The 27,930-nt window shown below is 35.5% G+C and overlaps 2 protein-coding genes and 1 pseudogene across 2 annotated transcripts; 1 reads left to right on the top strand and 2 right to left on the bottom strand.

Annotated features, from left to right (window-relative positions):
• Positions 1 to 157: 157 nt before the first annotated feature.
• Positions 158 to 4,709, top strand: LOC113506893 (annotated as a pseudogene).
• A 1,371-nt stretch (positions 4,710 to 6,080) lies between these two features.
• Positions 6,081 to 9,204, bottom strand: LOC113506892 (sodium-coupled neutral amino acid transporter 9 homolog). Its single transcript, XM_026889728.1, has 7 exons — positions 9,183 to 9,204; positions 8,814 to 9,017; positions 8,206 to 8,402; positions 7,665 to 7,769; positions 7,519 to 7,587; positions 6,969 to 7,132; positions 6,081 to 6,360 (listed from the first exon to the last, which is right to left on the bottom strand). Exons 1-7 carry the CDS (start codon positions 9,202 to 9,204, stop codon positions 6,189 to 6,191), a joined length of 933 nt encoding a protein of 310 aa, XP_026745529.1. The 3' UTR covers positions 6,081 to 6,188.
• A 267-nt stretch (positions 9,205 to 9,471) lies between these two features.
• On the bottom strand, positions 9,472 to 25,805 carry LOC113506894 (protein bicaudal C-like). The gene is given in 11 exon segments (XM_026889729.1): positions 9,472 to 9,705; positions 10,207 to 10,332; positions 10,672 to 10,785; positions 19,074 to 19,223; positions 23,478 to 23,540; positions 24,498 to 24,577; positions 25,015 to 25,084; positions 25,157 to 25,200; positions 25,276 to 25,420; positions 25,665 to 25,691; positions 25,694 to 25,805. Coding segments are annotated over 11 exon segments (1,104 nt in total). The 5' UTR covers positions 25,745 to 25,805.
• Positions 25,806 to 27,930: the final 2,125 nt, after the last annotated feature.

Here is a 27,930-nt window from a genome sequence, read left to right as displayed (position 1 = left end):
TGTGGTCCAGATTTATTAGAGTAATGGTGTCAGGCTGGTATTCGGTATCGGTATAACCCGACTAGTTTCGTACCCCACCGGAGTCCTAAATCATCATGCGGTGTATCATAAAATGAATAATAATAAATCCGCCTCACGAATAGCTTATACCTTATAACCCTTTACCAAAAACATTTTTGTATCCCCAGTGACGGGTCCCTACGTAAAGCGCATATTTATTGACGAGCTGGGAGCTAAAGAAGCCAACGTCCGTCGCATCATACCGCTGGAGGACTTCGGCGGCGCCCATCCGGATCCAAACCTCACGTACGCCGCTGACCTTGTGAACGCGGTGAAGGCGGGGGACTACGACTTCGGAGCTGCTTTTGATGGTGACGGTATGTACTTCCTTTTGTCTTCTACTTGCTATGGAGGGAAGTGGAATACTTTTCTTGCTCCTCCCTCTTACTATCTATATCTATACTAATATATAAAGCTGAAGAGTTTGTTTGTTTGAACGCGCTAATCTCAGGAACTACTGGTCCAAATTGAAAAATTCTTGTTGTGTTGAATAGACCATTAATCGAGGAAGACTTTAGGCTATAATCCATCACGCTGCGACTAATAGGAACAAAGATATAATGGAAAATGTGAAAAAGAACCAGGCAGGTATAAATCATAACTTATATCTTCTACCCACGGGGACGAAGTCGCGGGCAACAGCTAGTTTCTAGATAATTTCGTTGCTGGTTTCAGGGTAGTCAATTGATGCCCCTGGGATAAACAGTGTGTTTCGGTGGTTTCCGTTGGTTTCATTGTAGATTCTGGTTAATAGAAAGAGAACAGAGAGATAGTAGAGAAATAAAGTTGTTTTAAACTGTTTGTTTCGAATACAGTCAAGAATACAAGCTGTCTTAAGAAGCCATTTTCTACAACGCAATCAAAGCAATCTTCCCCTGAGTTGCCCTTTCCAACTTAATACACATACATGAAACAACCGGAACATCTAATATCTATCTCAACGACCCAACAAGACCTCTCAAATAACTATAACTTCCATGACTAAACAATCTGCAAAAAATAATAACACCAAAAAATACGGAAACTCGTTTATTATTTATATGTTTTTGTATGCCAGAAAATTATCCGTTTTCATTTATCGCGATCTTGTGAGGTCTTGCCATTAATCTCTATCACCATGACAAGGGCATTTATCGAGTTCGTGTGAACTGGTTGTCAGGTACAAGGTACATCCTTGATACTAAGAATGATAATTGTATTTAGACGTTGCAATACTTATGTGTGCGTTCAGACAGAATGTAAATGTATAGATATTTTATTATTGCAGTAACCGTGATTGAGTACAGTGAGTACTAGTATCATAAAATATGATTTATTACAACTGATGGGCAAGTGAAAAAATGGCTACTTTTACGATGTATCGGTATACTCAAATGTATTTATCAGGATAGCCTGACTAGTTTCAAACCCAACCGAAGTCTTGACTCATCATGACGCGTCGTAAGGCTAGCTTTTCCCAGCCGTTGCGCTCGCGTTTATATCGGTTATCGCGGTTACAAATAGATGAATTGAATTAGCTGGCTGTGGTACAGTACCTAGATAATGTAATTACCTTCTTATTAGAAACCTTTTTGTCTCGAATAAAATTAAATGGAAAGTTCGATAAGGCTGGCAGTAATGTACTTAATGCTGTTTTAATTTCAATCTGCTTATTTATCAAAATTCTTTTCTTTTTGTATAGCCGATATTTTATCATCGCGCATCATTAAATTTTATGCATAAATGACCCTCGTATTTTCTTCTCCTGCCTTCTAACTTATGTTATGAAACTATGTTCATTATTTGAAGACATATTTATTTACTTACTTACATATTACCTAACATATTACCAATCTTCTCAGGTGACAGGAACATGATAATCGGTAGAGGCGCGTTCTTCGTGACCCCCTCCGACTCGCTGGCTGTCCTCGCGAACCACCTCCACCACAATCCCCTACTTCCAGCGCACCGGCGTGAAGGGCTTCGCCCGCAGTATGCCACCGCTGCGGCAGTGGACAGGGTCGCCGCTGCTACGGGCAATGAGATGTTTGAAGTGCCTACTGGTAAGAGTTTTTATAAATCTAAGTTTTCCGTATCATGTTTTAATAATGTTGTAATATAAAGTTGTCTAAACGCTTCAATCAAAATTCGAGTTCGAGTCAAAATTCGTTGGTCTAAAAATACTTCTTTAGACTAAAAATCTTAATATTTTGAAAGTTTTGAAAGAATTAAAGCCTCTAAGCTTTTTTTGAGCCAAGTCTAAGACACATAAGTTTGATTAATACTTCAGCAACTTCATGGACGCAAAATGTTTGATAAAACCCCGATTTAAATACAATAAAAGATAAAAAACCTTTCTAAAAACCACAACACATAACACAATATAAATTAATCCTTATTTCTACCATCATAAGGTTGGAAATACTTTGGCAACTTAATGGACGCGGGCAGACTCTCACTCTGCGGTGAGGAAAGCTTCGGCACCGGGTCTGATCACAATCAGAGAGAAGGACGGTCTGTGGGCGGCGCTGGCGTGGCTCTCCGTACTGGCCGCCAAGGGACAAGGCGTCGAGGACATTCTCAAGGCTCACTGGGCGCAGTTCGGCAGGAACTACTTTACCAGGTAAGGTTACCAGGTAGAATTGCGCAGAGTATGGGCAGCGATCTCGTATCTTTGCTTACGCAGTAGAATGGGTCCAGGGTGAGAGATATATCGGCCCCGTCCCCCGTGCCCTTGACGTGGTTTGAAGTCTAGGTTGAAAGCGAGGTATTACTTTTTGGCCTCAGCTAATGGTTTGTCGCTGCTCCAATTTTCCTGATTTAGTATTTTTTTTGGAATTCCATATTAATTAATTCAAATTAGTTCAGCGGTTTGGCTGTGAAAGCGTAATAACCAGACCCACACGCATTTAAAATATACATAATTGCCAATTTTGGTTTACAGATCCTATATAGATATAGATTTCTATATTTTCTATAGAATTAAGAATCAATCGCCTCTTCTTTGACTCCGACGATAACTCAAAACAAAAAACTAAGAATGCCCTACGGATATCAGACAACTCAGTTACCAAACAACTTTACTCAAACAAACCTCTTACACCGCACACAGGTACGATTACGAGGAGTGCGCCAGCGACCCCTGTAACGAGATATGCAGGTGTTGGAAGACCATCACCTCTCCCGGCTTCGTGGGATCCTCCCACTCCAGCGGGACAAGACCTACGTCGTCAAAGAAGCCGACAACTTCTCTTACATGGACCCCATCGACCAGAGTGTTGCTATGAAACAGGTGGGAATTAATTTGCGTTATCTAGAAATTAGGACGTCTTTTTGAACCATCACAGTTATTCCAAAGAGTACACTGATCTTTGGCGAGAAAATACGACGTGTATAGTGATCTCAGAATGTATTGGTCGTAATTCTGGTCTTTATCTATTAAACACGTGTATTCCGATCAATAAATAGTTGTTTAATATCAGTCATCCTTGTATCTTTCCACAGCACTTAGAATGTTTATAATACTCGCGGCAAAAAGCAGCCACTTCTTCTTTAAGGATAAGATAGCTGCAAATATAATCGAGTGGTTGAGGTCACTATGAATTTAATGAGCGCGAAGTGTTGCGAGTTCACCGTGCTGTACAAGAATTTAAGTGCTCCACGAATGCTTGCCCTGAGTCTGGGTGTGTTGAGCATTTGACTTGAATGTTTGTGAAACGAACCGAGACACTGGGATGATTAAAGTCCTTATTGCTTGAGTCGCTTTTTAATACTATGAAACAACGTACAGTACTTCTAATAAAATTTTGACCGACACTAAAATAGGAAAAGCTTCTTAAATCTGGTATTATTATGAGTGTTTGTATGTGACTGTCCAAAACCAATTTTTTGAAGATCTTGGTTGTTTATTAAATTTGACTTTCCAGGGTCTTCGCATCATCTTCGAGGACGGCTCCCGTATCGTGCTGCGACTGAGTGGTACCGGCAGTTCTGGGGCCACAGTCAGGTTTGTAATAAGTTCAACAGTATTTAAAACGAATACCTACTATTAATTATTAAGTTAATATTATGAATTCAAAAGTTTGCATGTGGATGGATGGATGTTTGTTAATCATTCACGCAAAAACCATTGAACGTATTAAGACGAAACTTGGTACACAGATAGTTTATAACATGGATAGGATAGTAACCATAGTATAGTTCTCCCGATTTCATTATTTTCTTTAGTTATAGGTAAAAAATTACACCACAGACACAGAACAAATGATTGGGCTCACCACACAAACATTACTCTGAGATCGAAACTATCCTGTCACTTAAGTAACCTAACCTCAATATTGCAGGTTATACATAGACTCGTACGAGGCTAAGAACGTGTTGGGCGATGCTCAGGTGATGTTGAAGCCGCTCATAGATGTCGCTCTGCAGTTGTCCCGGCTTCAACACTACACCGGCCGGGACGCGCCCACCGTCATCACGTAATATATAGGTACCAGGTAGGTATATAGGTACCAGTACATAGGTATATACTAAGTAAAGGCTATTGTTGTTTAAGATTAATATAAAGTCAATTTTAAATAGATTGCGGTCATTTTTTATATCGCTGACATATGTCAGTGTAAAAAAGGCGGTTTTTTTTTTTTTTACATTTACCTGTAAGGTCAACTTTGTATTGAATTTTCTTTTTCGGATTTTCTTTTTTTTTGTTGATCGATGAAAGTTTCATAGTTTTTTTTTTTGGTTGTGTTGTGAAATTAATCGCTACTGTGTTTCATTGATGTTAATTGTAATAAAAGAACGAAACTTGGTTATAATGTTTTTTATTGAAATGTATTTTGATACAAGTGTTGATAAATTGATATTTTATTTAATGTTAAGTTAATTGGGTGGCTAAAATCGATTAATATAAAGAGAGATTGTTGTAAAAATAAAATGTCTAAATAATTAAGGAAAGACAGGTTTCACTTTGTATTTATTTTCTGTAAATATTTATAAGTTTATTGTCATATATGTAATTTAATAACAATAATATATTCTCTTGAAAAATCTATACAATTTTTTTATCACATTTAATGTAGAAAATAATATCACTGTATATTAAATGATTCAACCAAAGATTTAAAATTGAAATTATGAAACAAAATCCTATTTTTATATTTAATTGTTTGAATTAATAAATGATTGTATACACACATGTGTTTTTAAATAATTATAACCTAATTTGACTTATAAATAGACTATGACTAGATAGACTTTGGTGATAAGTACCTATTTAATAGATTTATTTACAGGAAAGCTAGTTTGAAACTTATGGTTAAGAATCTGTAGAAAGTTATTAAGAAAATAAATCATAAGAATAGTTTTTAGGGTACTTCACATACTTGGTTGTTTTTACACATTTTATATAGTAATACAATATACGCTATTATTATTTAAACTGGATTATCAAGCGGAAATGGCATTCAGCATATTTAACTTAAATTAAAATAACTAAAATAAAGGCTTTTCCAAACATTACGGCAACGCACTTTTACTGGATATATTTCTACCACACGCCAGTAAAGTTAAGCTTACTAATGTTTGGAAACATCTAATAACTAAATCCGTATACATTATTTGTGGCAAAATAATTAAAAAGAAGCCAGTATGTAAGACTTTCTAATTGTCTTATTATTTGACTTTACATCTTACAAGATATGCTTTTAGTTTTGGTAAAAACAACAAATGTTTAACAAAGTCGATGCAAACATTAAAATGATATAGTGCCCGACTAATGGTAACTGGATTAAATTTGACGCTTTTAGTATTCCCCTGAGCATTTTGCAATTGTTGTTAGAATTTTATTGTTTTGACCGTGAGTGTTCTGCCCTGCGCTGAATTTCCAATTATTGTGATGGAAAAATGCTTAAGAGGATACGAACAGTGTAATTTCAACCCAATTTTCATTCATTGGCAATTTTAAACGGCAGAATTAGGGCCCTGAGCCCTGAGGCCCTGATATCATAAGATATTAAGTTTTAAAACGTTTACAAGAAAAAATCTGTGATAAAACCCGCAGGATTTTTACTTGACATCACGTGACCACGATATTCATTACCTCCAGATTAATTTTCAGATATCCTGACCTTTGTTTTCAACCGAAACCCAAGTTATTCATTAATAAAGAACTGCATGAGCAAGTTTCCAGCTCCGAAGAGTACGATAGCAGCATAGAAGAGGGTCTTCCACCAGGTCAGCTTACCGCGTAGCTGTAGCGACCGGATCTGTAGGAATGAGGGTAACGCGAAGATGTGGACTAGCCCGCTTACTGCACCCGTGTATCTAGTAACAAGAAATATAGGTATAGTCAAATATATAAGAAACTTTCTTTTTAATTAACATGACTGCACGAATATCAAATAATTGTGGTAAAATGTCATCACACCAAACCCAATGTGCACAACGTGTCGTGTTTCGATCCCTGCACTGGACAAGCATGATCTACGAATCCTTGTTCTGAGTCAAGTTGCATAATTCAGAGTCTGAATTAAGTTGTTCATGCTAGAATTGTTCTTTCAAAATGTCTGTGCAAACCCTCGCAACACAAGGATTAAATTCCTTACTTCGGGAGTCGTATTTTTTTTTACAAAATTGAAAATTCACTATTTTTGGAGGCAATTCAGCCATGTCAGCGAACAAAACCTGAATGCTGATGCTTTAATCCTTTAAATCCGTCACTAGTCCTATGCACAAAAGAGAACGGCTATGAGGGGCTTCGGAAAGGAGGGTATTTATTCAGTAAGTGGGATTAAAACCTTATTTTAGTGGGATAAAAAATATTTTCTAAATAACATTTTTTTTAGCTTACTGAATAGCATTACAACAACTTAGCATTACAAATGACACCCTGGGATAAAATATCGATATAATCATAAAAGAACAGTATGTACCTGATGATGGTCCCTATGCTCGGACAGAAGCAGGCGACCAGCACGCACATGCTCATGATGGCCACGTTGATGAGGACGGTGAGGCAGCGGGACTGCTTCAGCGGCAGCAGCAGGATCGCCTCCGAGCGGAGCATGAAGGCCACCAGCGGGTACACCGTGACCACCTGCAAGATTAAAAGGGGATGGATCACTTACATCTGAAGTACTGAAAAAAAATTCTGGGCAGCGGGACTGTCCAAAAGGACTTAGGAGGCTAATGTGACCCTGGTATACGAAGGTATAGATTTTAGTCAGTAAAAGTGTAAGACTGCCTTCCGCACAACCCAAAGTGGAAAGAGTTATTGGATGATTTCGTGTCCGAAAAGAAGGTGATAAAGAATACAAATAAAGTGATAAAGACCATTGATAATACCTACCTAGGAGGACCTACACCTGGAAAGTGATACTGCAACTAGCATTCGTAAAACAGATACTAAACTTTGTTGAACAAAGCCAGCAACACTTCAGCCAGGATAAAAAAAATAAAAAGATTTATCACATTTCTACTCACTTGAAACAGAAGTAATATTCTAGCAACCGCAGTCATGACGTCATGCATTTCGAAGTTGTTCAATAAGTTCTGAAAACAAAAAAAGGTCATTAGTAAACAGGGTTTTTTTTTATATTTTCCATTTAATAAGTAATATATATACTTACATCTTCAATACAGGACTTGGCGAGAGGAAAACAGATGTAGAAGACAGCTCCGACTAGCGTGTATGTTACTGTGACTAGTATGAATGCTATCGTAAGGTCTCTACCCTGAAACATAAGGGATAAAATTTAAATATCATATTCCTGATATTTTCAGGGACACCTAGTTCAATTCCGTTTTTAGAAGTTCAAATAATTGAAATACTGGACTTTTTGGATATTTTCAAATTTTAGGGGCTCCTTTACCCATTTTTCCGTTTTGCAAAAAATGTTGTTCAAAATTTCTAAATATTATTTTCAGGATTCAGGATAACAATATCAGTACAACTTTTTTTGTCAGGATAAAAGAAAAAATCTACATCTACAGTAATTGCGAGCTTTTCCGGCATCATTGGATTTTCTGCCCAGTCGATAATATTCCTCTCTGGTACTAATTACTCTGGGAAAATGTTGCTTAGTTTGAGCCTAGATAGCGTTGCTTGACAGTTCTAAAATATATTACAATAGCAATTAAAATTTTAAAATGTATCATATACCAACTCACATTCTTATCCTGCCTAGCATTATTACTCATGATAGTGATAATAATGTTGTGTATATAGAAGGACAGGGCCAGCATCCCGCTGAGTACCGCCGCGTTCTTGATGGGGTGTGTCTCTGTGAAGATGGTCCCGATGTTGATGCCCCACGTGTAGCCCTTCACTATCACGAACACGAGCAGGTACACTACTGATAGCGTGCCTGCAGGGGACAGATGGTTATTTATTTATTTGTTTGTTTGGCACGGCATCCACACACTTATTTTGTTATATTTTCTGTAGTAATAATAAACATAAACGGAAAAACAGCATGCTGCTGGGGAGTTTGTTGCGCCGTTTCTTCTCTCACAGCGAAAGCACTTAGGAAGCTGTGAAGGGTGGGCGAAACTGGGTGCTGTCGAATGTAATTTGACCCGTAGCCTAATTTGAATAAGTGACTTTTGATTTTGATTATGTTACAAGGATTGAACTGGACTTTTTTTTACTAATTTAAGTAAAGGATAATTGCGTCGCTATGAAATTGTTTTTTTTTGTCGCTGGGGGTTTTGAAAAAGCAAGGATTCGTGAATCACACAATCAATTAATCCAACCAAAAAGTATCTCCCAAACTTACCTAAAGAGTTGAACTTGGTAAAGAAGGACACATCTCTAAAGTTGAGTAGTGGGAAGACGATGAGCGCCACGTAGAGTGGTACTGTGGTGTGGAGCCCCCAGTACACGGAGTCGGCTTCGGGTTCAGCTATCATGAGGGACTGGTTCACGTTGTGAGGGCACAGCAGGCTCGTGTTGTATACCGTCGTGTTTGATGTGTTGAGATCTGGTGGTCATAAGGTTTTAACTGTTTTGTAAATGATAAATCAAATTATGATGCTCGTTTTTTCTGAAGAAGAAAGTATTATAGTGGGTTAATTGAAGTGTATCATAATTGAACTGTATCATAAAGTATAAAAAAATATGGGATGATATTAAGTGCCCGACTTGCAAAATATTGATCTATATGTCATTTTTATCTGTGCGGCTAAGTCCTTTTATGTTGCAAGTATATACTGAAACCAATTACGTGAAAGTAGGACAGAAAATACATCATAAAAAAAATAAATCATCTATGAAAATTTCGAGTGTCTTGCTATGACGGTTTATGGGATACAGCTTGCTGACGGACGGACGCTTTAAATGGATAACACTATTATATTTTTATAATTTAATAGATTTGGAAACGAATCATTTATATTATTACGAGAAAAACATTGAATACTTCTTTCCAGAACTGTTTACAAGTGACTTACAACCAACTGCTGCCTAGCCGCATACACATCCTTGATATTGCCAGTGATGGTGACACAGCTCTTCTTGATCATGGGTATGTTGGGGTCGTCGGCGTCCGGGAACATGATCTGCGTGTTGGTGCCCTTCATGATGACCTTGAGCTGCTCCGCGCCGCGCCCCATCACCACGCTGTGGTGCATCGGGGATATCTCCAGGGACATCTGTACTTGGGTTTGGCTCTGGAAGTGTTGTGGTTAGTTTAGTTTTAAGGAATTTGGTACAGTGTTTTCACCTCCTTCCTAAGTTAAATGAATATCGTAGACCCAAAAGACGAGAGCTCCCTAGTCAAGTGGGCTTCCCGCCATCTTTTATTCTTAGAGTGTTGTAATTGTCGAAGCGTGCTTGCTTTCACAAACACTACTTGACAACATTGTGGGTAGCACTATTGAAGACCTTTCTTTAAAAAACACTTCTAGAACATCACACGAAAATGATTAATCGAATTCGTGTGCGTATTATTAGTTATATTATCAGTCGTTATAAATAGAGAAGGAAAATATCGTGAGAAAATCGGCACAAGCAAGAATTTTATAAACACCCTAAAAGCCTCCTGACGGTTGTCCGTCAGAAGCTCAAAACCCTACCCTGACACCAGTTTGTACATTAATCATATGAAAGAAATTTATGCTATTATCTAATTATCACGTATGTATCAAAGCAGGGATATATTGTATACTCACAGCTAGCGGGCCACACATGTAGTTCATGAGCAGGTTGGTGGCCTCCATGGTGGCGTGCAGCTCCCACTGCACACCCTTCACCACCAACAGGTTTGCGTGCAGCTTAGCACGGTTGCGTAACATTACCTACGAGACGCGACAGTTTCATTAACACCCGACACATCATGGCTCGTATCATTTGATTGTGGGAAAATTTAAAATTTAAATCCAATTGTCAAATAAGAGTTTGAAAGATGATTTCTCATGTGGATTACTGACGGAGGTAAAAGAATAAATTTCTACTACAGCACTGATTATACAGGTAATTTTTTTTTTCGATTCAAATTGAAATCAACTTAACAATTTACAGTCACATTGTGAACAGACAAAAAATTAAGATATAAAAGGGGAGTGTTTCAGCGGTTCGCAATAATTATACATGAAACAACAACACTCAGTTTTAGTGTACTTTAAGAAGACACTAACCTGCACATTGTACTGGTCCTGAATATTGAGAACGTAAGGCGAGGTGATGTCGGGCAGCGGCTGCGAGCTGTGCGTTATAGGCAGCTCGAAGGAAAACACCAGCGGGGTGAGAGCCTAGCACGTAAAAACAGATAATATAAAATAGATAAAATATTAATTTGGGTACAAACCAACAAACAGGTTTTTGGATATTGGTCTGCGCAATTACTCAGCGTCGCGACTATGGTAGTTTTATCAGGCGCTGTAATAATAATTTTTTTTTTTTCTCAGACAACAGAGGTCCACGGGTTAGTTACAGAAACACTTATAAAAGCTATGTTAGTAACACACACATAAAATATAATAATAAAACCTTAACATTACTCTTGCCTCACCAGTATTTGCATAAAGTGTTGCATAATAGGCGAGTCAAGTTTATTTGTTAACATCTCCAGAATGCCATTTGAGCTTGACCGTGCCCTTTGCAGAAGTGACGCCGTTTTAAGTCGAATCATGGCATAAAAGTCATGGGTGTGATGCTGTGCGAACATGTTTGAGGCACTACAGAAACGCGGCAAGCCCAAAAGCATTCTGAAGCCGTTATTGTACTGGATTCTCAATTTATCCAATACTCCACGCGTGTAACTAAACCACAGGCTACTCGTGTAGAAGGTTTGGCAATACGCTTTAAACAAAGTAACTTTTACCTCCTTACTACAGCGAGCAAACCTACGTGCTAACATATTCGCTCTCACAGCAAGAGCCCTGCGTTCCCGTTCAATATCTGCATGATCCCCAAGGTCATCCGTGACACAGTGCCCCAAATATTTAAACTGTGTCACTTTTGTGTAATGTAGCTTTTATTATGATAGTGATAAAAAAAGCAGTTTAACGTAACAATATAAAATAATGGTTAAAATTACAATTCTGTGTATATTACCTACTGAAAAAAAAAATATTGCAATTGAGTTGTATGTAACTACTCAATTACATAGGTGTACCTAGAGTACATAATATTTTTATGATGATGTAACACACAGGTATTACCTTTGTACCTCTATTTCCTTCATGAATTATTGATCAAATAGTGTCAACCTACTACAAACAAAATAGTGAATAAGTAATATAATGATAATGAGAGTTGCATATAATAATTGCTTATTTTATGGAATTGACTGCATGACTGAAATGACTGCACGGATAGACCCACTTTGCGCGACGTGTCGCGGGTTCGATCCCCCGGACAAGCATTTGTGCGATCCACGAATGCTTGTGCTGAGTCTGGGTGTCTTTGTGCATGTGAATTGTATGTTTGTCAAACCCCCGCGACACAAGGATTAAATTACTTAGTGCGCGAGTAGATTTTTACAAAAAATTAAATAAACATACAGCAAAGAAAACAATCTTAACTAATTTTATTCCACTTCCAAAAGGAGGAGGCTCTCAATTCAGTCTTTAGTTTTTATTTAGAAATTGTTAACTTCGGACTTAATGACCGAAAAAACGATTTTGACTATTCTTTTTTTATTGAACTAGCTATCATTCATCCCATATAAACTTCATCAAATTTGGCTCGGTACTTTTTTTATTTGAAATGTCTTACATTTCCTTTGTTAAAACAACATAATTGATTATTCATATTAGTGTTACTGACCCTGACGCGTGCCCTGGCGCGTTCCACGCGCTCCATATCGCCGGCGATGGACACCTGGTTGCTCTTCTCCACGGCGCTGGTGCGGTTCGAGTCCGGGAAGTGGATGTGACAGCCCGTCTCCTCCATCACGCGCTTTATCGTTAGACCACCCTACAAAATGTTATATTACATTAATAATAAGCACTTATAAGTTATTCGCAATGCTGGGAGAACTCGAGACCTTGCTTGAGGAAAGGTATTACATTATTGAGTAATCCTTATACAAATAAATAAGTTAGATATATTATACATGTAATATAGAACAAAATTGCCTTTTACACTACACCAAAAAAGTGAATAGGTAATGAGTTATCGTAATATTAAAATCTCCGCGCGAGAAATTAAAAATCGATGAAACGTAGCGAAGATATCGTTGGCATCTATATACTAATATACTTATACTAATATATAAAGCTGAAGAGTTTGTTTGTTTGTTTGTTTGAACGCGCTAATCTCAGGAACTACTGGTTCAAATTGAAAAAATATTTTTGTGTTGAATAGACCATTCATCGAGAGAGGTTTTAGGCTATATATCATCACGCTGCGACCAATAGGAGCGAAGAAAAGTCATAACTTATATCTTCTAACCACGCAGACGAAGTCGCGGGCAACAGCTAGTGTACAAATAAAGCGTTCTAATTCTGATGGTAGATCGGACTTTTCTGACCGATCTTAGCGGGCAAATAAAACGTTGATATATTGATTGAAAGTAAATAATTAATTAACCTTTCTATCTTGAATACATATAACTAGACAGTTACTAACATTCTAAAGTTAGTATCAGTGACGTCACATATACATGCAACTTGATTTATAGGAAAGTAAATATAGCCGTGTGGGGTCGGGGGCTCGGCTGACGACACAATTATCTACATTTCGTCATCTTACATTAGTCTTATTTACATCTATTATTGACCTCTCAAGTAATAAAAGTAGGTGGTACTAGGTATGTTAGTACTCGTAATTTTTTTATTTACGTAGGAAGATGGCGGTGCCCGGATTCTCAGGCATTCGGAAAAAAAACCGGACAGAGTTGACTTTTTTATTTCATGTCTCGCCACACTAAACGGTTCATGGTATAAATGAAATATTAAAATTTAGTAAATCGAAGAATAGGCTACAGCGCCTACAGCTTATAGCAGTAGACTTTCTATATTTACAGGCGTGTAGTAGAGGCGTGATATGGGATGGATGGGATAAAAAACCATAGCTAGGCCTAGATACAGAATAGTGCAAGAATTCTATAATTTTCCATCATAATTTTTAAGATTAATTAACCTGCGACTTGATCCGCTCAGTAGGGGAAATCATATGTATAAGGAACTTTTATAAATTTAATAGGTATCAGCTAGCCGTTCTAATAAAGTACCTATATCACAGGGACACCACAAATCTAATTGTAATGGTGTACCTAAATTAAAAAAGGAGAGTACCTATAATGGCATATGACTCGAAAAATTACCTAAATAGTAAATAGGTGCACCAGACTGCTTTATAATAGGAAGATGTTTTTAAGTAAAATGGTTTTTAGGCATAGGGTCTGTGATATATATTTTTTCCGATATGACATGTGTTTAGACGAACATAGATACATTTTATATCAGCGATAAAAGCACCGCAAAAAGCAATTATTTAATTACTGGGTAAACATTTTTAAACAATAAATTACTGTATAGTAAAGTCGATTTTATAGTGTTAGGACTTTTGGAATAAAATGCAGATGCAGAGTTAACACACAATGGATTTTTATTTAGATGAAGTTTTACAAACGCCCGACGTCCACCATGACCGATTGCAGAGAGAGAGTTGCCAGTGTAACAAAACAAAAAAACATCTATATATCAAACATAAGTGTTGCCTCACATAATAGGTTGCTACAGCATATTTAACACACCCCCTCAACACTTAATTTTTGATTGATTAACCTGCTTAAACTAATATATCTAACTTTACCTTTATGTCTAGCAACTCTAGCATAACAACATCAAAGATAACTACCCCTTTATAACACAGTGGACACACTTGCCTTAACAACATAATACACATCCAGCCCCTTAACAAAATCAGTAAAAATTAAAACAAATTCAGAAGCAACACTAATAAAATATCACCCCCTTAATGGAAAACTTATTTTAAAATCTTACTTCTAAGTTTTACATACAACTGTCCACCTAATGCTTTAGTAAACATATCTCCAAGATTATCAGAACTACTAACATAGGATAGACTTACACAACCGTCATTAATTTTCTCTATGATAAAATGATATTTTACATCAATATGCTTAAGCCTCTTATTACTGAAATTGTTTTCTGCTATTTTGATTACACTCTGGTTATCCTCATTAATCTTTACTTCCAATTTAAATCCAAAATCTAATAATAAGTTTTTTTAACAAGCATGACTCAACTATACCTAAACACAGTGCTACATATTCTGCCTCAGTTGATGACAAAGATACACATAATTGCTTTTTAGTACACCAAGATATTACACAATCAAATACTTTAAATATATATCCTGAAGTAGATTTTCTGTCTTTTGTGTCACCAGCCCAATCAGCATCAACATAACCCTCCAATTTATCATTACCATTACAACCATACACCAATGACAAATCTACTGTACCTTTCACATATCTCAATACACGCTGTAAACATTTTAATAGCAACATACTAGCACAGTGCTGATATCTACTTAAGAAACCAATCGCTACACACAAATCAGGCCTTGTAGCATTAGAAGCGTACAGCAAATTTCCAATTATCTGCCTACATTTCAATTCGATTTCTTTACTTTCAGATTTTTCCCTTCTTAACAATTCAAACTTAAAATTCTGATCAATAGGTATGTTACAAGCTTTGCAATCAGACATCCCATACTTTCTTAATACTTTTAACAAATAATCCTTCTGATTTATAACAGTCTTTCCATTTTCTACATCCTGTTCAATGCTAATACCTAAATAGTTACAAGCCATACCTAAATCTTTCATAGCAAAGTTCTTACACAATTTCTCCTTGAACTTTCCGATCTGTATGTCACTATCACTAAAATATAGCAAATCATCTACAAAAATTAGCACATAAATGGAATACTCCTTACAACATTTAAAATACAAACATGGATCATTTTTGGATTTTATGAAACCATCACTACACATAAAATCATTAAACTTTCTATTCCAGTACTTAGGACTTTTCTTCAATCCGTATATAGACTTATTTAATTTACCTATTCCTCCATTAGGTAGTTTCATGTACACAGGTTCATCAATGTCACCGTAAAGAAAGGCTCCTGTTACATCCATCTGGTATACTGGAAGTTTCTTTTTTACTGCTACAGCTAACAAAGTACGGAAAGAAGTCAAACTTGCAACGGGGGCATAAACTTCTGCACCATCCATATCAGTCTGCTCAAAACCCCTAGCAACTAATCGGGCCTTGTATTGAATTTCTTGGCTTGGATTTTCTTTTATCCTGTACACCCATTTACTGTTTATTACCTTTATTCCCTTTGGCACCATTGCTACTTCACTCCATGTATTATTTTCTTTCAATGTGGTAATTTCTCTGTTCATAGCTTCTATCCAATTTTCTTTGTCTTCACACTCCATGGCTTCCTTAAGGGTACTAGGTTCATTATGCATGCTTATAAAACCAACCTCATAGTCATCAAACCAATTGGGTGCTTTTCTAGAGCGTGTTCTTCTACTATCATTTACTTCTTGAATTTCTTCATCCTCTATAATTTCCTCTTCTAGAAATTCCACTTCTTGCATGATATTGTCACTTACCTCACAATCCTCAAATTCTTCATTTTCTTCAGTGTTCGACACAGACTGGTATTCTTCATTGTTCAAGTTTTCTTCTATATCTAAATATATACACTGTTCTTCCTGCTCTGCTTTTTCAGGTTTATCATGTTTCTTCACAAATGTAACATCTCTCACTACTTCCACTGCATTTTTCCTTGGAAAATAGATCCTAAACCCTTTTGTGTACTCTCCGTAACCTACAAAAATACCTTTTTCTCCTTTTGCATCAAATTTCCTCCTTTTTTCTTTTGGTATGTGCACAAAGACTTCACTGCCAAATGTATGTAAACCATTTACATCAAACTTATTCCCTGACCATGACTCGTATGGTGTTTTTCCTTCTTCTTTGCTATGGTAAGTTCTATTTAGAGTGTACACAACTGTGTTAATCGCTTCAGCCCAGAATACTTTGTCCATTCTTTTTGCATGCAACAGAGTTCTTGCTCCTTCAACTAGAGTCCTCATATCTCTTTCAGCTTTCCCATTTTGCTCTGGACAATAAGGTACTGTAGTCTCATGTGTCACTCCATGCTCTGCCAATAAGGTTTTCATTTCTGCATTTACAAATTCTGTCCCATTATCACTGCGAAGTGTACAAACTGGATTATTTAATGTTTTTGCCCTCATAATAAATTCTTTAATCTTTTCAACAGTTTCCGACTTGTAAGTTAAGAAATAAATTGTCCTATAGTTTGAGAAATCATCCTTTAATAAAAGAAAGTACCTTGACCCTCCTATTGACTTTTCTTCTATTGGCCCACACAAATCAGCATGCACCAACTCACCTGTCTTACTTGTAGATCTTCTACTACTATCAAATGGTAATCTATGCTGTTTGCCTTGTACACAAGCTGTACATGTGTCAATTGGTGACTCACTAAAATCAATATTATTTTTCTTTAAAATTCGTTTCACTTCCGTATAATTTTGATGTACTAACCTCTCATGCCATTCACTTAACTCAAGTTTAGCTACATTAGCCGCCAAAGATTCTGACTTAAAGTCCATTACATACAGCTTCAAACATGATTCCTTATTAGCAATAGCACACACTCTATTATCCTTGGAAAATACACACTGATCATTAGTCATACTCACTTGAAAACCATTGCATACCACACTACCTACAGAAAATAAATTAATCTTTAATTTAGGAACATGCAAAACATTGTTTATCGAGCAACTGACATATTCTTCACCATCAAATGCCATTAATTTTATTTTGCCTATACCTAGAGCATTTAGGTGTCGTCCATCACCTATCATCACAACCTTAGGAGTGGATAACCTTTCATATTCACAAAATAATTCCTTCTGATATGTCATATGGTGACTGGCACCGCTGTCTACCAACCATTTTTCATCTATTAAACGATCACTTGCGCTAACTGGCACTTTAGACACAAAAGCATTTTCAGTTTTCTTATTATTTTTAGTAGCTTTACATTTGTCCTTAAAATGACCTGGCTTTTGACAGTTAAAACACACATCTTTAAGCTTACAATCTTTCTTCAAATGACCTGACTTGTTACATAAAAAACATTTATAATTACCTTTGTTTTTACCTTTTTGACCTTTAGAAAACAATGCTACACTTTCGTCTACCTTACTGCTACTCTTATTATTTAGCCGTTCCTCTTCAACTAAGAGCCGTGCCGTTAAATTATCAACAGTCTGTTTTTCTTCTGCACATGATTCCCACGCACTAACAAAGTGAGAATACTTCGGTGGAAGTGACATGATGATTTTCGACATAGCCATCCTGTCGGTTACCGCTTCTCCCAGTCGCCTCAAGATCTGCTGCTGTTCCTGCACCTTGGAAATAAAGTCCGCGACACTCATGTCATTTTCAAATTTTAGGGCAAAGAATCGCTGCTGTTGCAGCATCAGTGACGTTTCTCCACTTTTTTCATATATACTGTGCAGCCGGTTCCATACTTCATGCGCTGTTTGACAAGTAATTACTTGATGTAGAACTGGTTCCGCCAATCTTGTCACAATTGCACTCATCGCCTTCAAATCCTTGTCTGCCGACGCCTGCTCGGGCTCCGCTGACGCCTGACCGGGCTTCGCCGACACTTCATCTGGTTTTGTCGCTGCCGTTTTGTGTAATGTAGCTTTTATTATGATAGTGATAAAAAAAGCAGTTTAACGTAACAATATAAAATAATGGTTAAAATTACAATTCTGTGTATATTACCTACTGAAAAAAAAAATATTGCAATTGAGTTGTATGTAACTACTCAATTACATAGGTGTACCTAGAGTACATAATATTTTTATGATGATGTAACACACAGGTATTACCTTTGTACCTCTATTTCCTTCATGAATTATTGATCAAATAGTGTCAACCTACTACAAACAAAATAGTGAATAAGTAATATAATGATAATGAGAGTTGCATATAATAATTGCTTATTTTATGGAATTGACTGCATGACTGAAATGACTGCACGGATAGACCCACTTTGCGCGACGTGTCGCGGGTTCGATCCCCCGGACAAGCATTTGTGCGATCCACGAATGCTTGTGCTGAGTCTGGGTGTCTTTGTGCATGTGAATTGTATGTTTGTCAAACCCCCGCGACACAAGGATTAAATTACTTAGTGCGCGAGTAGATTTTTACAAAAAATTAAATAAACATACAGCAAAGAAAACAATCTTAACTAATTTTATTCCACTTCCAAAAGGAGGAGGCTCTCAATTCAGTCTTTAGTTTTTATTTAGAAATTGTTAACTTCGGACTTAATGACCGAAAAAACGATTTTGACTATTCTTTTTTATTGAACTAGCTATCATTCATCCCATATAAACTTCATCAAATTTGGCTCGGTACTTTTTTTATTTGAAATGTCTTACATTTCCTTTGTTAAAACAACATAATTGATTATTCATATTAGTGTTACTGACCCTGACGCGTGCCCTGGCGCGTTCCACGCGCTCCATATCGCCGGCGATGGACACCTGGTTGCTCTTCTCCACGGCGCTGGTGCGGTTCGAGTCCGGGAAGTGGATGTGACAGCCCGTCTCCTCCATCACGCGCTTTATCGTTAGACCACCCTACAAAATGTTATATTACATTAATAATAAGCACTTATAAGTTATTCGCAATGCTGGGAGAACTCGAGACCTTGCTTGAGGAAAGGTATTACATTATTGATACCTTTATACTTTTAAAGATAATAAATTACGTTGCAAGTGTCAACAATAATACAGAATTGAATATAATATTTTTTTGCAGGAAAAAAAGTTAGTGTTTGCATCGATATTTTTATTTTCATTTCAGCTTTCAAAGTATGTATATACGACTCTTACTATGCTTTCAGCTGTTGAAGACTTCCAAGTCCAGGTTTGGAATTATATACCTTGACATTCTGGCCTATCATGCAGTGCCAAGTGGCTTAATTAAACCAAATTTGGACTTCCGTAGCTTGCTAAATAGTCAATAGACCATATTATTATAATAAGGTTAAGGCGTAGCATAACGAAGTAAAATTTTACAAACTTCCTTCAACGAAATAACCATACCATTTTCCATCATACAGACATAATCTTAGGTATTTATAAACATACTACTTTTTATTACTGAAAAGACCTTATATTGTATAGATGCTACTTATAGTTAATTGTAATTGCAGTATGGGTACCCGTATTAACTTGCAAATCAAGGCAAATAACATACTACATAGTGACGCACTTAATAAAATAATTATTAAGTTACGTCTAACGAATAATTAATGTTTAGTTTCAATTGCAGGTAAATACTTGTTTTTTTTTTAATTGCCATTGTTTATCTGTAAGCAAGATATAAGGTCGGTTCTTATCAAGATCGACGATTAAGTTATTGAGCAGTTTAACGTAAATTATTATGGGTCTATTGTAAAAAGTGTAATTATTTCAATTCAGAATTGTTTATTTTGTTTTTGTATTGCTGCAGGGCAATGACCTTTCTTCCTCTATCTATCCTCCTTTCAAATCTTATTCAGGTCTTGTAGTGTAGTGAGACAGTTTTACAGGACAGTTGTCGTGTGTCGTGTCGTAGTTGTGTCGTGTTGTCGAGCAAGTCACGTTTATCCTGTCAAAACTTGTGAAGTTTTAGCCTTTTTAGCCCGTTTTTAGCCTTCCGTAATGTTTTTGTCGTTGAAAGCAACCCCATCATAAGATGACTAATGAGATGGTTAAGCTTAAGACCGATGACTTGATAATGCAATACAGCTTGTTATTGCTATAGTGAATGGTTTCTCTATTAAATAACTACACTCCGTCAAACTATTTAGTAATCTGTGACTCCGTGAAGGGGTACAGGATTTACGATACGCGGTTTTTAGTCGATATATCATTAAATGCGTAATTTATTACATTACAACGTCTAGTTCTAATTTTACTGAAAAAATATATTTTTATTCTCTTAAAACTCCCAGTGCCAAACTTAAAATGTTACCAGTAAAGAGAAATACAACCGTGTGAAATATGAAGTAAACAGGGAAGTAATAGATTTGTTACAACTGCTTATAATGTGTAAAAACAAGGCCTTGTGAACAACACCTGGCGGTGGCAGACATTATTTATTATAATTATTGAAATGATAACAATGGCGGTGTCCAAGGATTGTAATTACAATAATGTGAAAGATATTTATAATAAATTCTCATTGGTTCTGAAAGATCGTGTCTTCCTGCTCTTTATTGATATTGAACTAATATTTCGTAATTATAAACGTATTATAATATAATGCTGCATAGTCTCCTTTAATTGGTTATAGAAACCATTTAAAAGCGGATATAGTTATGAAACGTTTATGAATTTCAAAGTGATTTTTCGATTTCGATTTGTTTTGTTTTTGAAAATGTTTCAGATTAAATTAAGTGGTATAATAGCGGACCAGTACAGTGGAGTACCAAGTCAGAGTTCAATAGTTCAAATCCCGGAAACCGCCAATGTCTTTTCGAATTCGTTTGCCAATTATAAAGTAATTGTAACTGGCCAAAACTTGTAAAGGAGATCATTGATAGAAAACCAGCATTTCTGTTTACGTGTTGGCCTCTGACATGTCCGAACGGGGTGCGTTCAGACATGTCAGAGGCCTACACGTGGTTTTTTTCTGATGTTACTTGTAAAAAAATCAATCACACGTTAAGGAAAAACGTAATGCGAGTTAAACGAGAGGCTTTTGTAGTTCAATACGAATATCATAGTGCATTATTCGAAATTATGTATATCATCTAGAACCAACAAAGACCTACACAAGCTTACCCAACCCATCATAAAACACCAGCAGCAATAAAACCATAATATAGGTATTCCAAGAACATTACTACAAATAAGCGGGTAGCACTAACTCGAGAATACTCGAGAATTGTAATTGATGTGAAATCATTAGCGTCAGGATTACAAATAGGACAAGTTGCATAGTTCTACTCAACTTGGCTCGAACGTAATAGTATCTTTATTCCAGTTGGAAAGAGACAGCACTATAAATATCGATATATTAAGCTACGATCGACTCGGTCGTTCTGTAGATGGGTGACCATCTTTGTCATAACGAGACCAGGGCCCCAATTCTGGTCAATTACAATGGCCGATGAAGGCTTTTAAAAATGACATTTTTGTATTTTTTCCTGCTAAATAATTGGAAATTCAGTACGTAACGGTACACGGGGTACACCCAAGGTCAATATAATTAACTTCCAATTATTGTATTGGCAAAATGCTTAAGAGAATAGGAATAATTTCAAATTTAATCCAATTGCCATTCATTCATCGGCCATTGTAAAATAGCAGAATCGGGGCCCTCTCTCCGTGTTTCGGAAGGCACGTTAAATTGCTTTTCCTCACTGTTATTCATTCATCTCCGACGGTCGGTAGTCAAAGCTAAAATTCTGACAACTAGTCTAAGGTACCCCTTACGACTAGTTGTCAGAATTTTTAATCGTGTCGCCCAAGTCACTGGGTTGAGGAGGTCAGATAGGCAGTCGCTCCATGAAAAACACTGAATGCGATTAGACTGGAACCTGTCCCCAAAATAGTAGGGAAAAGGATCATGATGATGACTTTAATGTTTGTGAGACCCTCGCGACACAAGTCGAGTTAAAAAACAAATATCATTATGTTACTTATATATTTAATTATATACGAGGCATCTTAACTAATTATGCGAGTTAAAAGTTTGGTTTGAAGTTTCATGGTACGGGGGATATCTCGATACTACTATAATACGGCGAGTTTCGCTGTCACATTGATTTATTTAAGCACTCAAGGAACATTAGTCTGTTACTTGATACCAAGAGAGATGTATACAGTGTAAATAGCGTTTTAAATAGTTAGGTACCTAGCATTAAGTGTAACTCGATCACGTCTACTTTTAATGATTGATATCATTGTCTCATCTGTTAATAGAAAGATAAGTTGTTATATATTATGGAGAATACACACACATACAATATTGTATCCTGATGGAAGTACTTTGTATTCGTAAAAGTATTTCATTTTTTATTTCCATAAAAAAGTAAGAATTGTAATTTCGTTATTCTCTTACGCCTATCAATATGGTATTTGGAAAAACCGTACCACAAGATGGCAGCCATACATCAATGATGTAATAAATGTTTATAATGCTCATGATGATGATTAAAACGAGGTAGAGCTACTTGCCATGCCGTTTCATTACAATGTAGAGTAATTAATAAGTTCAAATCATTTGAACTTTTAGATACTACCGGTCTTAAACTGTGTTGTTGTCATCATCTTTTTAGATCCTAGGTAAGTATTTTATTGTTAATTGCGACGCTATTAGACATGCTAAAATGAAAGTAGATTGTTACAGGGAAGCTCTGTTGAGGAATCAATTTTTGTTGCGCACAAAGACGATTTCTGATACAAAATGGTAGCCCATCTTAAAACCTTTTAACATAGCATAAAGCATGTCAAGTTGAGCGCAATGTAAATTAAATAAATGTTTAATATTAAATAAAATTAAAATAAAATGGAAGGCTTCAAGACAAATCGCAAGCTTTCACGACTAGGTACCTTTATGAAAGTTCTTAAAAGAAAATTGTATTGAGAACATAAAACCTCCTTGTCCAATGTAACAAAAAAAAAAACAAATTGCGTCGAATATTAAACTCCTTTGATGACTGGCCTAATAAACTAAAGATCGCTGATATGTATTTACAACACTAATGTGGGCTCGTAAACGACGCGGAAAAAACAAATCGAGGACGCGATTGCAAATGAGCAAGCGCAAATAGGCAGATTAAACAGACATTTACATTGGCCTGTGAAACGATGCCTTTGACAGATTAAAAAAAAACTCACCTTTCCTATGATGTGCGAGTGGTCCGTGTAGCTGACATCTATCTTCATTGTAACACGGTTATTCTGAAAAATATAATTAAATTAATATTTTGATCGAATGGAGAGCAAGTTCTAAATAATAAATTACTTATTAACAAATGACCGTATAATTGAAGTGAGGAATTGGTCTCGTTTTTTCTATTCGCAGACACTTTGATCAGTCGATTGTAGAGCAGGTAGAAGTAATTAGTATTTCGGTGACTCTATGGTTAGCTTTGCTCTACCGCAGTGAAAACCTAATTCCTTGTTTTTTTTTTAATTCAATCATACGCAGTAGAGGTCAGTGACCTTTCCCTATTCACAAAATTGACTGTAATTCAGCTTCTAGAAAAGTTGAAAACCTACACTTAGACTTACAATTTACATTTAAATAACACTGCACCTAAAATGTACTTGTCCGTACGTGACAAGTACGTATATACATCTATGTACCTATATACTGCTGATACATTACCGGACCTATCTGACTTGTAAACCGTAGACTCATAGGCTTATAAATGAGGTTAAAATAGAGTTGCAAGTAAGCGTAAATCATAATAAGATGTAAAGTTAAGCAGCCCCCTCCGAGGTTCGTTTTTGGATGGGTGCGCGCCATGTCAGTCTAACTCATCAGTAACTATAAAATAAATGTTGGGTTTTAAAGGTGCCTAGGTAAAGAGACTAAAACATTTAAAAAAACATGGATTTTTTTAATATCTTGTTATTAAATCATAATTTCATTTATTCAAATATCAGACATTAATTGGAAGTTGAAGTCTTCAATTAAATGATAAACCACATACAAAAAAAACTTACGTTAATCGTAAAACTAAAATGTATCTCCTAAAATGCGCCGTCATTTTAATTTAACAATAAATAATTAACAAATACACAAAACACCCAACATTAAATAAAACTGAACTAAACTATTACCTATTAAAACAAATATTATAATAAATGCAGGAAACGAAAATTATTCAAAGTAATTAATTAATTACATACCCTTGTGTCCAATAACTGGATAATTTTCTCACGAGCCAGCTTCACATCATCAGTTCGACCAGCGACTCTCACGTGTGGATCTAAATACAACAAGTATCACATCAAAACCATATTAAAATAATAATCATTCACTGAACTTGTAATGGTAGCCAATACCTTCAAAAAGATCAATAAATTTATTTTCGCGTATTTGTCTAATAACATCATAAACTAAATCGTCACTATAATCATTAAAAACCATGGTTACTTCATTAAATATAATTAAAAACGTTAAATTGATTAAAAATAACTTATTTCATGTAACTGGCGTACGCGCAAATGCAATTTGAAATAAAATTTGGAAAGAGCGCCAAGCTGGCGCCGATGCGCTAGTCTACTTGGCGCCGTAGCGCGCCCGCCAAAAGTCACAAGCGCGGTTATTTTCAAAATTTAAAAATTAAATTTTTTATCCGTTCATAAAAATATCGAACATTTTTTTTAAATACGTTTCATTTTACCTATGTCATTACAATTTTACCTTTTTTTGAACGAGCTCCAATTTTGAGACGAGCGGGCCAATTTATCAATGTGTTTGTTTCAGTCATTACCTGAAATTAAAGTTTTTTAAAATGTGTATTGTTTTATTTTATTCTAGTCGTGTCCTTTTGGATAATACTTACTCGGTGGAAGAATGCTTGAGCCGTTTGTGTCTCATCCAAGTTATCTGAAAAGATAACTTGGTATTATTTTCTAATATTTCCGTACATATAGGTTTATTTTATGATATTTTATTACATACCGGCCAGCATAGCTTCCAGTCGACGTCGGTCAACACGAAATCTTTCTTGGTATACATCTTCAGCACTGTTTAACCCAAGAATCACTGCTAATTTCTGTAAGTCTTCTGCTGACGTCACGGAATTACTCGTTCCACTTCCAGAAGCCTATAACGGTCATCCCCAAATAGGTTGAAATACAAGTAAATAATATTGATTCGATATTTATTACCTATATTCAGTTGGAAGTCTTCAGTTTCTTTTTAGAGATGTAATAAAAGATGTAAGGGTTAACGTATAATCAAGATGGCGGTTGGCTTAATTATTTATCAAAAACCTTTGATGAAATAATGCACATTAAATTAAATATTAATTATAAATTATAAATTATAAAATAGACAATTTAACTTACTTCGCTTAATGTATCTTTGTCTGAATATGTTTAAATTCCGATAAATGCGTTTTCACAGTTAAAAAGTTGGTCGATGCCATAGCTAATTAAATTTTGCAATAATGGGTTTATTAAACAATATTATAACAGTCAATGAATAGTAATTATTAAATAAATAATATAAATTGTCTAGCACATAATTAATACAATTTTATAAATTTAATTCACGTGGCTACGAATAGCAAAACTACTTCACGTATTGGTTGACCGAAACCGAGTATGTCGAACGCTTCAATACTCCTTAGTACCCAGACTCGACGAATAATTAAGGGTAAAATGTGGGTAGTTGTAATACCTTTGATTGGTTTACGGTTACTCGATTAGATCCTCATGTGAAAGTACTTGCTACCTTAGAAAAAGTGGAACCTAGATGTACTTATCTATATCGAAGTATTTATTTATTGCTAAGATATTCCGTTACATCATAATTTTTTTAAATAGGGTAGTTTGTATAAAATCTTTAAAGCACATCTATGGTGTAATTTGCCACACGGAGGCCCGTCTTGAAACAACCAATAAGAATTCTACCCGCCTCCACACGCTGGCGGCGAGACGGCGCCAACCCGTTAATTTCGCTGGACTTTTTTGTATGTAGATAAAAAAATGTAAATGATTCAAGATTCAATTAAACTGGAAATTGCTTAAAGCTAGAAGTTATACCATCTTATACAAGGTAATACATCAAATAATAAATAGATAATTTAAATTTAAATAAACACTTATTTTAAAATTGAAATATATAAAAGTTATTTTCCGTTATTATGAGATACTGAAAATTTTAATAATAATTGCAATAAATATTAATATAGTATTAAATTATGATTGTTTCTACGTTACTTTAACATAAGTACTTATTATATTATTATGTCACTTATTTAAGAATGAAGACATTATGAAACGGAACGTTCTGTAAACATATTTTGAGCGCACGCCCGCGTGAGGTCGCGTCAGTCGGGTTTCTGCGCTTGCCGGTGTTGGGTGTGCGTCTTCCTCGACTCTTGAATTCGGTCATAGTTATTTAAAATTTATATTTATTAATTAAAAATAGCCTTAGCTTTATTTGAATTATTTTAGACTATAGTGTAATCATTCTTAAGTGTGTCAATTTTACGTAAAGTGTGTATTAACCTCTATTTAATAAGTGTTTAAAAATAAGTCGGTGAGTATCCCATACTTAATTTCTTTTATGTAACTGAAACATTCTACTCTCTTTATAAAACTTTACTGCATTATGTTTGATGTAGCGTAGAATACTAACTAGCCGTGGTTTATTCCTGACCGAACAGCTGTTCGCTAGCCTAACAACCTAACAACACGGCAACGACATATTGTTTCGCCACTAAATCACGTTTTACTTTCTTGAATTTCTTTTACACAACCTATGTGACTATGAAATCAATAAGGTGTAAATATGATACGAGATGATTACTTTAAGTAATGTTCCCTCTCAAGCTGTAGAGGTAAATCGATAAAACGTGCCATTGCTGTGTGATTTTATGTTGTAATTTTTGAAGGTATCTTGTGTGGTTCACATTATTACACCTTTTATATTCCGTACCTTACTATTTGGATGTTAACAAGCCTTGCAAATTGTTAAAGTTCTTATTCACCGATCTGACCTTAAGTAATATTTTGGCGCGAAAGCTTGCCTTATTTGCAGCTGTTCAATGCGCGAGGGTTGGTAACAAAATGTGTTTATTTAAGAACGCATATCAAATATTTATTAATTGATGTTTTTGTCTTTTCACACTTGCATCAGATATTTTATAGGTGTTAACTACCTACTTATTATTTTATTTCAATCTCAATCTCGGTTAATGTAATGAACTCAGGTTATAAAATTCGTTATTTGTACAGAAAAACAAACATCAATAAGCAATTTTTCTACCTTTATTTCAATCTTCATTACCTTTGAACTATGTACTTAATGCAATACGCAGGAAACGAAGATTGAAATAAAACATTTTGTCGACCCACTATCATTCAGTGACTAAAGGTATTAAAAAAAAATAGAACAAATATTCGAAAATATCGATTATGTTATATCGATTTTTTTACAATAAAGGAGTTGTAATTTAACATAAAAAGTTAAAAAATTATAACGTAAATTAATCTGTTAACATAAGTTAGTAAGTATTGACTTTAGGTACCTAAATTACTAGTTGAAAACCTATATTTATTTAGTTGTTTTACGATTATTTAATATTGATAATCTTCGGAATATGTT

This window comes from Trichoplusia ni, unplaced genomic scaffold (genome assembly GCF_003590095.1).
Source record: "Trichoplusia ni isolate ovarian cell line Hi5 unplaced genomic scaffold, tn1 tig00000067, whole genome shotgun sequence".
NCBI classification, from domain to species: domain Eukaryota; kingdom Metazoa; phylum Arthropoda; class Insecta; order Lepidoptera; family Noctuidae; genus Trichoplusia; species Trichoplusia ni.
The sequence above is the reverse complement of the archived record's forward strand: the minus strand, read 5'-3'. Positions and strand labels throughout refer to the sequence as shown.